The sequence below is a fragment of the Coffea arabica genome, chromosome 11c (genome assembly GCF_036785885.1).
Source record: "Coffea arabica cultivar ET-39 chromosome 11c, Coffea Arabica ET-39 HiFi, whole genome shotgun sequence".
Classification (NCBI taxonomy): Eukaryota; Viridiplantae; Streptophyta; class Magnoliopsida; order Gentianales; family Rubiaceae; genus Coffea; species Coffea arabica.
This window is the reverse complement of record NC_092330.1, coordinates 44,720,950-44,735,596: the sequence shown is the minus strand read 5'-3', so window position 1 is coordinate 44,735,596 and position 14,647 is coordinate 44,720,950. Positions and strand designations below refer to the sequence as shown.

Genomic DNA, 14,647 nt, shown 5'->3' with positions numbered 1-14,647 from the left:
ATCGCATGTCAACAAATGGATCTTTATATACCCTTTCAATGGAAAGGGAGGCATCTAGTACGGGTATGTGCATATTGTTTTACATACAACATCTTCAGCATTTCAGATTCAAAAACATGACACGTTTGTTAGTTGCAGTCTTCACATATGGACCGCTGCAAGTACTGCCCAATCATACCTACTCGAGCATCATGCTTGCTTACCAGGGCCAAAGATCAAATGGATCATTGTTGCTGTTACAATTCCCAGTAATCCACCCGCAACAACCTGCAGGATGACTAGGATTTATTCAGAGCTACTAGCCAAATCTTTTTTTGGAAATTAAAGACATGTTTGACTTCCAGGCATAACATCAAGCTTGGTACATATTCAGTTTTTTAAGCATAAGCATTCAACAATAGATTATTGCGGTTGAATGAACGAAGTGGCAAAGACGAACCTGTGAATACTCGGACGGGAAACAAAGAGTCAAAAAGAAGCATGCATAGTTTGCAGGCATTTGAATGAGCATCAGATTCAAAGCATTCTAATTCAGCTTTCAAGAAGTCTTAACATGGCAACTAAGATCGACAGAAACAATTGACAAAAGTAAACATGGTTGTCAAAGAGTTGCAACTTGGAAGCGACACCAAGGGATCGACAACTTAAAAGGTTATCATACACACAACATTAACAACTAAACCAGACGAAAGTGTCTCATTCTATTGATCAGGATCAAAAGAACGAGGACATTGCTGTTACACCTCCTACTAGAACTTATTTTTTTACCTAGACCTTTTCAGTTCAATCTTAATCTTTTAGACCACTGATCAGAAATGAAAGAAAAACAATATAATTAGCTAAATGTTTAGTGCAGAATATCAAGAAAAAATCATATTTAAAATGTGAGAAGAGATTCATGCAGCATGTATTGATTCTACAGGTACAAATGTCAAGAGGAAAGAAGAAAAATCTGAAAAAAAAAAATTTCATTCAAAAGAAACAAAAATGCACCTGAGGTGGGGTGTGGCCAAGAAGTTCTCGCAATGGTCTGCTCTCAGAAAGAGGATGTTCAGCTGGAAGTTCACAGACAATTTGGTTTAGGACCTGAAAAAGCCAGTTTGAATTGATATAAAGAAATTCAGTCTAATTATGTAATACAGACACACAGAGAGAAGCACATCTTATCATGCAAATCAATGAAAACAAACACAATTAACCAGGACTGTCACACCTCTGCTTGGCGTCCAGCATGCAGTCGCACACCAGTTGCATCATACATTACCTGCCAGAAATTGTCATATGGGAAATCCTCTTAATATGAATGAGCATTTGTATAGTAATTAGGAAGACACAACTTCTCAACATTCATCTAAAGTCAGTTAAATGATTGAAAAACAAAGAAACAAATTAAGCAAACAAAAAATTACTAATGTCTGAATAACAAAGAAATTGTAGATGGAGATAAAGTCAATGATCATAGAACCTTGATAAAAGATCTAAGGTATTAGGTAAACAAACCAGCATAAAATAAGCTACACCTATCAAATTGTAAAAACACTTATTGATGAAAATAAAACTTAAATAATGAAACTATTCATTGTCCACTTAGAAATAGGTTAGCCCAAACAATAGGCTTGTGAACCCTGGGACACGTTTCTTCGGTAAAGAAACCTGCCAAAATTCTGTTTTTATTGTGGTTTATCATGTGGCAGTTTCACTTCATATTTCACAAATCTTGTGAAGTTCAACAAGCAAAGTTACATAAGAAAGAAGGCTGCCTTTGTTATATTTCCTTTGCTCATACTTTCTACCTCTTCACATTCACTTCGAATTTCAATAAGCAAAATATCAGCAACACAATGGATTAATTTATTTCACTTCAGAATTAGGTCATTTATGATCTTAACCCTGCTTGCTAACTTTAATTACCTAGATGGGAAACTTCTTTGACATGCTAATACCATGGTAGAATAAAGATAAACTTGTTCATTTGAAGTAATCAACTGAACTGGCTAGCAGATCATTGGGACAAGTATTTAGACACACTACTTGACTGCAAATAGAAGAGCACATATTTCAGAACCCTGAAAACTGCAGGGGCACCCTCAACTAGCTAGGAAGCCCCAAGCTCCAAACAGCCAGTTAAGATGAAATAAAGAAAACAGAGTTACTCAGAGAACAGTTGACCCTGCAATAATTACATTCAATTGCAAACACAAGGCCAGTAAAACTACTCAATCAGCAGTGATAAATCAATGTCCCATATTTCCTTAAAAAAAAAAGAGAATATACAGAAGGTAAGGACAGAGGAGAGAATAACATACCACACATGCTAAGATCAATGCAGTAGCAAACAAAGATCCCCCAAAGCCCTCTTGCAAACCTACACCTATCGCCAAGGCAATAACAGTTGCTGAATGGGATGATGGCATACCGCCGGATCCGACAAGTTGCTTGAGATCCCAATGTCTTTCCCTATACCTAAAATATTCTCAAAACGTATATACTCTTAGAACTAGCAAGTGCAATCACTATATATGTTTACTGCCACCTAACTAAGACACAATCACCTACAGCAGGCAATTGCATTGGCGTTTTCCTTGAATTTATTTTTTGTTTCTCTTTTTCTCAAGATGGCCAAATAGATTGACAGCTTCAGTGAGCAATTCAAGGACGTGACTTTTTCGAGATGGAACTTTTTTGTGGACCTAAAAAAATTGAATTTCATGTCCTTATACTAAGGCCCCCCGAAGTTTTGATCAATTGAATCTAGTGAAATACAAAAAGCTACCAGAAAATGGAAACAAGTAGCACCAAGTTTTTGACAATATCAAGAAACTTATGCATGATCACGACAAAGCCGGAATCTGGATTAAATACCATGCAGCAAGGCTTATAGATATGAAATGCCTCCTTGAGCAATATAACTCAGCACTCGTATTGGGGAAAAAAATTACAACAGCATCAGATCCGAAAAAGTTCTTTACATTGTAAGATCAGAAAGTACATATTTATTGAATCACATGAAAAGGGCCATTCAAGAAATTGGAAATTAGATTCAAGATGGGATTTTTAACGTACCAGGAGGTCAAGAACTTGAAAGATTGAGCAAGAGCGAAAGCTAAGACAGCTGAAATCAAAGGGTAATTTGTGAATATTGATGACGACGACGACGGCGGCGGTGGTACTGATGCAAACGATGTTGTGGCAGAAGATGTTGTATCAGCTGTGGATATTGAAGGTATTGACTTCCGAATCAACATCGCTGTTGCGTCCACTATTCGCACCATCCGGTAGACGTTTGTTATTAAAGGTGTTAGAATGGTTTACCAGATTCTGGCCTCCAATACAATTCCTGGTTGAATAAATATTCCAGATGTTGATTTTTTGGAAATTTTGGATGAAAAATAAAAGAAAGATGCTTGAAGGGAAGAGTCAAAAAAAAATGGTGCTGCTTTGTTGGGTTGAACTCGAAGGAACGTTGCTTGGTATCTGGTTTTCTACTGGTTTGTTTGTAGGAGTAGCCTGGCCAGCTTATTAAGCATTTAAGCCTCATGGCCGGAACACGTCAACGGTCAACTGGATATGCCGTCAAATGGTTCTTATAAGAATAATTCTTTCTTGAACAAAAATGGTTAAATCATTTTTTAAAAACTAATCTTTTTATCTCATTTACATTATAGAAATAATTACAGAAATCTCCCCTGAGGTTTCTGATATTTTCACTGACCTCCCCTATAGTTTGAAATATTACACAGACCTCCCTTGAGGTTACCAATCCTTTGCAAATTCAGTCCAAATGATTAAAATATTATTTTAGGGAGTGAAATTAAAATTTTTTACCAAATTTGTCCTTTTTACTACATGTCCAATAAATGACAAAATGTTACAAATCAATTAACAATTAATAAACTTTAAGGAGTATAGTTTATAGGCAAATATGCATTACCTATTTAAAGTATCGGCTCTTTATGGGTATTTTACTTTCAAACATTTAATTTAATACAAATATTTACGCTCAAATATATATTTGTATTTACTTTCAAATATTTAATTTTTGTTAAATACAAAAACTACCAATCTTTCTTCCGTAAAAAGATTAATATAACACTTTTTCAATTTTAGTACAAATATTTATGTATTTAATATAAATTAAATGATTCAAAATAAAATACCCATAAAGAACCAATACTTTACTCATGTAATGGATGAAAGCCATAAAGAATTAATACTTTATGGGTCATTTTAAAAAAATATTTAATTTATATTAAATAAATAACCTACCGATTTTCTTTTTGCAAGAATATTAATATAACACTTTTTGAATTTTACTAACAAATATTGATATATTTATCATAAATTAAATGTTTGAAAGTAAAATATCCGTAAAAAATCGATACTTTAAATGAGTAATGCGTGTTTGCCTATAAAGAGTCGGTAACTATTTAAAGTACCGGTTTTTTAATGGTATTTTACTTTCAAATATTTAATTTAATACAAATATTTACGCTCAAATCAGATTTGCATTTACTTTCAAATATTTAATTTTTGTTAAATACAAAACCTACCAATCTCTTTTCCGTAAAAATATTAATATAACAATTTTTCAATTTTAGTTACAAACATTTATGTATTTAACATAAATTAAATGATTCAGAATAAAATGTACATAAAAAGTGAATACTTTACTCGTGTAATGGATGAAAGCCATAAAAAATTAATACTTTATGGGCCATTTATTTTTTTAAAAAAATATTTAATTTATATTAAATAAATAACCTATTGATTTCCTTTTTGCGAGAATATTACTATAACAATTTTTGAATACTTACAAATATTGATATATTTATCATAAATTAAATATTTGAAAATAAAATACTTGTAAAGAGCTGGTAGTTTAAATGAGTAATGCGTGTTTGCCCATAAATTATACTCATTAAAATTTATTAATTGTTAATTGATTTATAGTACTTTGTCATTCATTGGATATGTAGAATAAAGGGCAAATCTGGTACAAAATTCTAATTTCACTCCCTAAAATAATATTTTAATCGTTTGGACTAAATTTGCAAAGGATTAATAACGTCAAGGGAGGTCAGTGTAATTTTTCAAACCACAGGGGAGGTCAGTGCAAATGTCAAAAACTTTAGGGGAGGTTTCTGCAATTATCCCTTCATTATATTCAAAAAGAATTTTTTTGCTTCAAACATATATTTTTTTATTATCTAAGTTAGACAATAAACTTTGTACTGTCATCTAAGTGGCGGGTGGACCAAAATGACTTGAAACTTAATTTTAATTTATTAATTTATCACTGTAATTTCTAATAAAATCAATTTCACAAGAGTAATTACATATCAAGTAATAAAATTTTAAATAAATATTCTCAAACCAAATCTAAAATAAATTAAAACACCATAAAAATATTTTATCCCAAATCAAATATAAAATAAATTAAAATAGTATAAAAGTAAAAAAATAATATAATACATTATTTGTTCAAATATAATAATTTCAATTTCACACAAGTTAAATAAATTCATTTAGGGTTAAGTGATTAATGTCTTTGGAAAAAAAAGAATAATTTATTTTTGTTAGATAAAATAATTTGTATGTTTATCAAATTATTTTTAATTCGTAAACGGGTTAACGGGATCACCCACAGATTAATCCAAATTCAACTCGTTTCCTTTTCCAATTCATCGGATTTGATTTGATTCGATTTTGACCCGAACCTGCAAAACCTCAACCCAAATCCATTAATTTCGTGTTGGATTCGTGTCGTGTTTTTAAATTGTGTCGAAAATTGCCGCCCCTAATTTCACTACTTGTTTGGAAAAAATTAATTTATGAGCTATGGTTAGGGATGAAAAAATTACTCAACCCTGCTAGCATTTTTTTTTCATAAGTAAATTTAAAATTTCATTTTAAAAAAATAGGAAAGAAGACTAAAGTTTGTCATAAATTGATAATGTTTAAAAATAAACAAATTAACAAACTACGAGAAAATAAGATGATAAGATAAAAATAACAAATAGCAATAAAAAAATGAAACTAAAGTAGATAACATCGTGACAAAAAATTTCGACAAAAAAAAAAAAAAAAACTAAGCCGGATATTTATCTGCATAAAAAATGCATCAAACAATTGCTAAGGTTAAAAAATCAAACATTCCACTGCAGCAACCTTAATGCGGGAAAGTCTCCGACAGCGAGTTCAATAATCAAATGCAGGCCTCAGATTTCTCCAGGTCATTTGCACCCCCATTCCATCCTCAGCTTCAAAAAATGACTAGCTTCTCATGCCTCTGGTGCAATCGCAAAGGCGTTCCCACCGGCATTTTTCAGGTTCTTGGTTCAAAAATCAGTCATAATGTCTGTATCGTCCGAACTGACCTGATGACCAATAATCTACTTAATCTTACTATTCTTCTGGCAGAGACAGCTTGAATGCACCAGGCTTGTATCGTGAACTCAGTCGACCAAAATGTTTCGAGTCCCTGGCTCTTGAATTGAATGCCATTAGAGACAACTAGGCGGTGCAGAAGGCTTCCTTCGGTTACTGGGGAAACATTTAGACGACACTAGGAGAAGCAAATTTCATGAGCTCTGCTCTTGCTGCTTCCATTACCACTTTAAAGTCTACCTGCGTGTATCTTCCCCTGAACTCAAGCAGAGGTAGATCAACTTCTATCTTTTTTTTTTTTTTCAACAAAGCATAAAACATAATGCTATGAGATCCATATTACAATGAAATGATAAAAAGACAGTATTAACCCTGCGAGTTGCTCAAGAAAATCTGCAGAGGCAAACTCACTTATGTCAGTGTCCTGGCAAAGCATGGAAAGAGACTTGAATTTTTCCTGATGAATAAAATAACCTCATAGTCCTACACAACCTCATGATTCAAGGAAAGACAAAATCCACGCAGTAGACTTAGAAACTTGTGAAAAGCAAAACAGATGTAAAACATGTATCTTTCATTTTACCAGGATGGCCGATGCGCTACTTTGAAGAGTAGATTATCCACAAGAAAAGCAAACATTAGGTTTATTCGAAAGAACCATTGAACATATCTGAGGAAGCTGCAAATGTCATTTACTTTTAACCAAAACTAGCACACCATGGAAGGAAGCAAGCACTTTTTTTTTTTTGGGTGCATATGTGTTGACAACTTTCCCTAGGGTTCAGTCACTACTCACTTCTCCTGAATCTTAAAGCACAGATTGATGATGCAGTAAAGATACCAGAAATGAGTTCTTGACCAAGTTGCAGAAGGAAAGGCTGGGCTGGCGAGGCCATGCATTATCCTAGCAACAGCCCTGGGGGTAAATTTTGCCTGTGAATGACTCTGCAAAAACACCTTTTGAACAAAACAGAGGAATGAAATTACGACTCTGCCAACTTTTTCTTTATTACAAAAATATAGGCTATTAACAACAAAAACTCACCTTTATGTCGGCTCTCAGAAAGCGGCTGCATATTTGAAAAAATTTGTTTCAGTACACTTAGTAATGCTACATAGAGCACAGACATGTTACTGAAAAAAGAAAAAACCGTTATGCTTGATTCCGGATACAGTAGAGCCGAAGAGGAATTGGTCATGAAATATCAGATTATAGACACTTCTACGGTCCTAAGGACCAAAACTGATAGATAATTTTACTAGTTTTAGTGCGATGACATGCAACTTAAGACAACATCAAACAGTTCACTGACAGAGGTTCTAATGTTATAAACACCTGAGGGAGAAAGCAGTGGTGCTCTGTGAAATGTGTGACGTGTTTTGACAATCCAAGGTTCACATAACTTCATAGAACCACGGTAAGCGCAAATTTGAAGTAAAAAGTGCAATGTGCAGAAAAGCGTATGGATTTGCAACCTGCTTTCAGCCATGATATTGGGGATATCATCATCATTGCTGTTGAAGTACTCGAAAATCTTCCTTTGTAAGCAAGGGGTATGTTGATGGTCATTACATCCATCCACTTTATTACACTGTTTTACTGCAAAGACCGCAGCATTGAACATTGCATCTAATTTCCGAACCTATGCCAGAAGGAAGAAAATATTGTCAGGTAAATGGTTGAATTAAGTGAAGCACAAGCTCCCCAGGCCAATATTGGCCTCAAGTTTAGGAAGTTCAGAAATTGGGCACGATCTTTATCAAAAGAAATCGTTTCTTCCCCAGGGTTCAGTATTTGGGTCTACCATTTTTGAAACGATCAAAAGGTCACAGGAAAATTCTAGATATTTTGAAAATTTGACCAAGGCTTGAAAAAGCATTTGTCTAGTTAAAGAGTCATGATGGTTGTCCAGATTCTTGTGATGTCCAGGAATGCCAGGTGCCAAGAAAGCCAAACTGAAGCTTGATACAGAAGTGGTAATGGAGGTGTTCACCACCAAAATATACTATTTTTGATATATCCAAGGTGGTTGTTGAAGATGCTTAAAAAGTCAGATCAATTAGAATAAGTTTTGACAATTGCAGAGGCCATCATACCCAACCACAGAGGAAATATCATAAACAGACATGAACAAGAAGTTAAATGCAAGCAGAGATACTCTTATAGCTCTGAACTTTGGACCATGAGCCATCACGTTCTAGTCTTCAACCACCCATATTTGTAAACCAAAGAAACAAGGTAACATGCACAGTTATACATACATCAAACAACTACAAAATTGATCAGTAACATATTAGGAGAGACAATCACCTTATAGATCTCAACATCTGATAACCACTTTGTAATAGTTGCTGCCAAAGAACAAACATCATTCGGCACATCCACAATTCTATAGCAAAATGCCTGATCCTTCAATTCATATGTAATCTCTCCCTTCAACTAAAATGAGTGGCAAAGTTAGCAACAATTCAAGTTCCTTTCTTAATGTAAGCCAATAGAAAGTATATAGTTGATTAATGTCTGGAAGTTGCGAGACAGACTTGCTAATCATGTATGCTACCATGTTCTACGAATAACAAACCATTTGATGCATAGAGTTCAAACTTGTGGTTGATTTATTAATATGACAATAACAGGTTTTAGATGGTATCTCTTCTTGTTGATAATACAAACATCTGAAATAACATCATGGCTCCCATTACCAGAACATTGTTTTCAAATAATTGCTCATGCTCCATTTTTTTTTTTTTTTTAAAAAACTCATGCTGACTTTTTAAGATCCTCTTAGAAGACATTCCAATTAAGTCATTGATAATCATAAATACTAGAAAGCAGCGAGCTAGGCAAGACTGGTCAACAATATACAGTTTCACTGGTGGTGTGAAAAAAATTTTGCCAATGAGGAAACTTTACATGATAATAATCAAGTTCCACTATAACTGTTGCCGGCTGCCTTCAAATATCTATTAAGTCCTAATAATTCATTTGCTCATTGAAAGATTACTGTGATAAAGCTATAGATTAGCTGCCAAATTTCTCCACATGTTGATATGTGACTTGCATATACTAGAATATAAATGCAGATAATTTATGACTTGCACCTTTAGACTCTGCAAATGATTCGACAAGTCAGTAGCCTGCCATCTGATGCTATTTGCTGTACTTGGTATGTCAAACACATACTGCCCGTCTTTCAGTTCAGACCTGAAAGCGTTTGTTTAGCTCATGAAAATCAATGACAAAGACGTCTAGCTAGTAATAATAATAAAAAAACACTAATCCTTACTTCTTTAAAATTGCTGCAATTACAATATCTTTATTTGCGAGCAAAGATGGGGAAGTCTACAGTCATAGAACTTATTAGAAATGATAACCAAAGTTAGAACAAACAAATCCACCTGAGAGACAATATAACATAAAGTCACAAACTACCTGATGGAAATTTAAAGTGCAAGTAACTTTGATCTGTGGAAGCAAGTTCAGGTATTGCAGGTCATCCAATTCCAACTGAGTTAAAATTGTAAGCATCACCTAACAGGGCAAGCATATTTAGAGGTACAACATTGTCAGAACAGCTGAAGGGATTTTGAAACCACACCATGTGGTGCTTTTGGATAGATTCAACATCTTAAAGGGACATTTTCCCCTATTGAGTAATTTAGTACTTGTGTAACTCAAAATGCAGTCATATTATTACAGAAAAAGCATGCCAGCTACGCGTAAAGTAAGTATATGGGGTTTGAAGTACAGATAACTAATATGCCAAAGATTTTGTTGGAGGCTCAATGGTGCAATAAAGGGGAAAGTGCTTCCATTTTGATTAAAACACTTCACGATATATTTAAGGAGAGTTGCAACTGCTAAAGAAAGGAATTAGGCCCTTTGTCTTTAGGCATATACAAATATCAGATTGGATGTGGTCCTTCTTATTCAGTCAAAGAAATAAAAACAGTATTCAACCAGCAAGTTGATGTGCTAGCTACTGATTCTACAGAATGCAGAGTTTTAAGTTCAGAAGTACAGCTTATTCTTCAGAAACATCAAGAAGCTCTTATTTGAAAGGAAAAGGAAGGACCTCTTCTTTGATATCAAATTTCCGAGATGCAGATTCCTTGATTATTGAACAAATTTTGCCTGATGAATTTGTATTACTGAAAATTTGACAAAGGAACTTCTTCACAGCATACTCATCTACACCATCACTGGGAACAATGTACCTATTTTTAGATATTTTGAAACCAAAAAGAAAGATGAAAAGGTGGGATGACACTTAATACCTGTACATAAGACTACGCATCTTGAAGTAGGTAGCCTCATCAAAAAAAAGATGGCAATACGACAATCTTCCATCACGTCCAGCACGGCCTATCTCCTGCATGGTTTACATTTAGCTTAGCTGAATAAAATTTAAAGAAAGGACATCAAGTAGACCACGTGATCTAAAAGATTTTGACAAGAGTTCAATTTTTTGTAGAACAGGTATCAACCTGAACGTATTCTTCCAAGCTTTCTGGTAAGCTGTAATGTATTACCTGAAACAAAAGCACAAAAGAAGTCTAGCACAAATACTAGAAAGTAAAAGAACTTTGAAATGGAAGATGGAGCATATAAAAAATTAAGAACATTGCTTATTGAAACTTTGTACAACTGACGTGTAAATAGATTTTCAACAAATGCATAAGCCAATCTGCTAGGTCATTGCAGTAACCACCACATATCCAGCAGGATCAACAGGTTCAGCATGAAGATCATGAACAGACAGAATTATTTATTCTTTTAGATTGACAAAAAAAGTTCTCATATAAACACCTGACAAAAACTACTCCTTTATAAAGTAACTGTCGTCAGCTGAGCTAAGCAATACTAGAAACCAATGTCTGCCAAGCCTAAGAAAGAGACGTAACTTATTGACGCAACATTTTGATATATACTTTTTACATACACAGACGTTTTAGTATTATTTAAGAATATTCTACAATGCAAGAAGAACCAAGAAAATGTCCTTACAGCTCCAATATCCCTTTTATCAAGTCCCATGCCAAAAGCCACAGTTGCAACAACCTTCCAAACACAAAAGATTGTAAACTAATTAAAATAAAGCAAAATGCTGAAGAAACTTTCTGCTATGCTTAAGGCATAAGGTGTAAAGAGTCAACACAAGTACCTACCACCCTTATCTTGTTCAAACAAAATATTTCCTGTATACGACGTCGATCTTCTGCAGGGATAGAGCTATGATAACTCTGAAAAGGAACTAACAGATTCTCAAGTTTCAATCAAAGAAAAATTGAGCACACCAGATCAGGATAATGTTAACATTGCCCACCACAAAAAGCAAGTATATGCAGCACCAACCTTAGCTGAGATATTGTTGTCACATAGATATCTGCTTATCAGGTCAGCTTCAGACTGTGAACCACCAAAAGGACAAATAAAATAAGTCACCAGCCAATGCTATACTAGTGCAAAATGTGGTATATCTGCAAAGAACTAGTAAAAACTATGCAAAGATTACCTGAAATTTGCAGTAAATAATTATGCTTTTTATCTCCACATAGGGAGAAGATTTGAGTAATGTCATTAGATCTTTCATTCTGGATTTAAAAAAAAAAGAGAGAGAGAATGCTCAATGCAAATAGAAGACAAAAGGAGTCAAGTCAAAACTAAAAGAGAATAAGAGTGTATACTTGCCTATTTCCAGTCTGTGACAGAGATAATTGCAGATTTTCCCTCATTTTGACAGCCTGGATTAGATTTGTTGCAGGAATTTCTAAAGCATGCATCACATTATGCAACGTTTTGGATGTTGCAGTTGCAGTCATTGCAAGAACGCAATCAGCATGAAGCTTAGCACGCAACATTGATCCCCTTAGCCTCATGTAGGAAGGCCGGAAATTGTGTGACCTGTCAATTTGTTCAGCATATATGAAGAATTGCAAGCATGAAAACTGCATCCATCTAGTCTGAAATGCATGTAAGAGGAAAGTTACAAAATTCAACAAGTTACTGAACGTGCAAGAACTTACCATTCCGATATACAGTGGGCTTCATCAATCACAACAAGTGATATTAAAGAAATGCCAGAAAATATGGATGTGAATTCGACATTTAAAAGCCTCTCTGGTGAAACAAAGAGTACCTGAAACATGACCAACCAGTTCTAACTCTTGGCACTTAAGGTAAAAGGGAAAAGCTCATAAAGTGTATAACTTTGGAAAAATGCAACATAACCCAGCATCATCCACCGCATACTTCTATATTTTGTGGGACAGTTCAATTATTGAAAAATTTGACTTAAACAGCAAATTCACAGAATAAATCACATGCCTGCAGGTAAATATAGGAATGGAACTAGAAGTTTCCATGTCTCCAGTTACCTTTATTGTTTGGTTCTTTAATAACTTAAGTGCCTCGGAAGCCTCTTCTGGTGTCTACAACCAAAAAAAAAAAAAGAGCCTACAAGATCAGAAATTATTAACGTGCAAAACAAACACAAACACTGCTGCACGTATTACTACCTGTCTGCTACACAGGAGAGCACCAGGAATAGTAGGAGGTAGGTGTTTGAGCTGATCAATCATCAAAGCGACTAATGGACTAACGACAAGGGTAACCCCTGGCAAAACTAACGCTGGCACCTGATAACACAAAGACTTCCCAGAGCCAGTTGGTAAAATTAACATGGTTGATTTCTTAGAAAGCACCATCTTAATAGCCTCCAATTGCCCATTCCTGAATGAATCATAGCCATGACTTAATTTCAATAACCTTAGTAAATTCTCATCTGATGCCTCATCTCGTACCCTCATCACAGCCTCTTCAATTGTACCGATATCAAAACTAGATATTTTCTGCACGCGTTTAATCTCCAAAACATGATCATCTTCATCACATAATCCGCCCACTTCTCCTTCTCCTTTATTTTCAACTCCAAATTTCCTCTTACGTCTTCTGGAAAATCTTTGACGCCCAAGTGATGAACTTCCAAGATTCCTGTGCTTCCCCTTGAATTTGAACTTTTTCCTTCCATAACCATTAATATTCAGTTTCACAAAGTTACCTTCACTTTTAAATTTAACCCTTGTCGCTGACGATATACAAGCGTTAGAAGCAGAAGACACGCCACTTTCAATGCAATTAGGATGTTTCTTCACCACTTTGGACGCATTAAATCCTTCATTTCCAGTTTCTTGTCGGACCACATTGTCATCCCCTAACTCTGCCTTCGGCTTTGGGGTTGTTAGTAAAGGTTCAGTGGGATTAGATTCAAGGGGCTCAAATTTCAGATTTTCTTTCCGGGTTTTCGAGAAAGATGCAAACTTGGATATCAGACGCCCAACAGGCAAAAGGGTTGGGACTGAATGGTTGCAATTGGAGGAAAATGAGGAGCTTCCATTAATTGAGCCAGAGCGGTGGATATGATGGAAGGGTAAACTGGAGAGGTCAGGAGGGGGAAGTGAAATTTTAGTTGGGTTTCCTTCAAGGGGTGGTTTCGGATCAGGATTTATAGCTGACTTAGAGCATTTGCTAGAGGGTTTTGGTTTCAGGATGGGGCGTGAAGTGGACTTGGAAATGGCGGCGGCTTTAAATTTAGTTCTTGATTTGGCGGAGGAAAGAAGAAGAGCGGGTCTTGCTGATGCTGGAGGCGGAGAGGGCGGTGGTGAATCACGTGGTGGCGTTGCGGAAATGTGAGAGCCATCGGAATCGGAGTCCATGGAAATAGCTTAAGAGAAACTTGACTCGTGACCTTGTGCTGGGCACTGTGCAGTTGTAGGTCTCTTCCCGCCTCTTTTATGGAGGGAAAGTTCAGATTTAGACATAGTCACATAGACATGGACAACTAGGCAAGGGTTTTATTGTCACTTCAGACCCGTACTACTAGCACATTGACTAGAAATCCAGCGGTGATTCATCGGATGATCATACACAATCCTAAGCTCCCTTAGAACTCCTCCCTCCCTCGGACTTGGAAACTTGGTCCCGGAAGACCTGTGTTTTTCAAGGGTAAGCCTTACGCTTATCTATCTACATTCCATCAACCTTACCTGCTAACTCTTGAGATTTGACGTCTCTTCTTACATATATTACCGGGCGCTACTGCAGATTGAATACAATCACCACAACAATGACGCTTCGGTTATCTCAGTGCCTGGGAGACTCAACATGGCATTGTTGATTTAAGGGCAGTTGGGCTTGTGATCAAAAGTTTTGGAGAAAATAAAAGAAACAGCTCCACCGAGCATATCCAAGAAAAGGCAC

The 14,647-nt window shown here is 35.4% G+C and overlaps 2 protein-coding genes across 3 annotated transcripts; both read right to left on the bottom strand.

Annotated features, from left to right (window-relative positions):
- Positions 1–8: 8 nt before the first annotated feature.
- Positions 9–3,553, bottom strand: LOC113716826 (uncharacterized). The gene is made up of 5 exons (XM_072070347.1): positions 3,064–3,553; positions 2,307–2,463; positions 1,214–1,264; positions 994–1,086; positions 9–267 (listed from the first exon to the last, which is right to left on the bottom strand). Exons 1-5 carry the CDS (start codon positions 3,270–3,272, stop codon positions 190–192), a joined length of 588 nt encoding a protein of 195 aa, XP_071926448.1. The 5' UTR covers positions 3,273–3,553; the 3' UTR covers positions 9–189.
- A 2,446-nt stretch (positions 3,554–5,999) lies between these two features.
- LOC113716289 (ATP-dependent DNA helicase Q-like 5) lies at positions 6,000–14,586 on the bottom strand. 2 transcript variants are annotated; one of them, XM_027240571.2, is made up of 19 exons: positions 12,907–14,586; positions 12,766–12,819; positions 12,415–12,527; positions 12,080–12,292; positions 11,904–11,982; positions 11,744–11,797; positions 11,557–11,631; positions 11,396–11,449; positions 10,876–10,920; positions 10,666–10,760; positions 10,464–10,590; positions 9,821–9,919; positions 9,675–9,730; positions 9,490–9,592; positions 8,699–8,827; positions 7,864–8,030; positions 7,433–7,457; positions 7,229–7,344; positions 6,000–6,643 (listed from the first exon to the last, which is right to left on the bottom strand). In XM_027240571.2, exons 1-19 carry the CDS (start codon positions 14,101–14,103, stop codon positions 6,556–6,558), a joined length of 2,889 nt encoding a protein of 962 aa, XP_027096372.2. In that variant the 5' UTR covers positions 14,104–14,586; the 3' UTR covers positions 6,000–6,555. The 2 variants fall into 2 exon arrangements, with proteins under 2 accessions (XP_027096372.2, XP_071925970.1); XM_072069869.1 differs by having other exon boundaries at positions 9,821–9,895.
- Between the last annotated feature and the right edge of the window lie 61 nt (positions 14,587–14,647).

Coding starts and splice junctions, on each gene's coding strand:
- LOC113716826 (XM_072070347.1), bottom strand. CDS start 3,272: ATGGTGCGAATAGTGGACGCAACAGCGATGTTGATTCGGAAGTCAATA. Junction 2,464..3,063: donor TTCAAGTTCTTGACCTCCTG/GTACGTTAAAAA, acceptor AGAATATTTTAG/GTATAGGGAAAGACATTGGG. Junction 1,087..1,213: donor ATGCTGGACGCCAAGCAGAG/GTGTGACAGTCC, acceptor TGGCTTTTTCAG/GTCCTAAACCAAATTGTCTG.
- LOC113716289 (XM_027240571.2), bottom strand. CDS start 14,103: ATGGACTCCGATTCCGATGGCTCTCACATTTCCGCAACGCCACCACGT. Junction 12,293..12,414: donor GCCCACTGTATATCGGAATG/GTAAGTTCTTGC, acceptor ACAAATTGACAG/GTCACACAATTTCCGGCCTT. Junction 7,345..7,432: donor TTCTGAGAGCCGACATAAAG/GTGAGTTTTTGT, acceptor TTTGTTCAAAAG/GTGTTTTTGCAGAGTCATTC.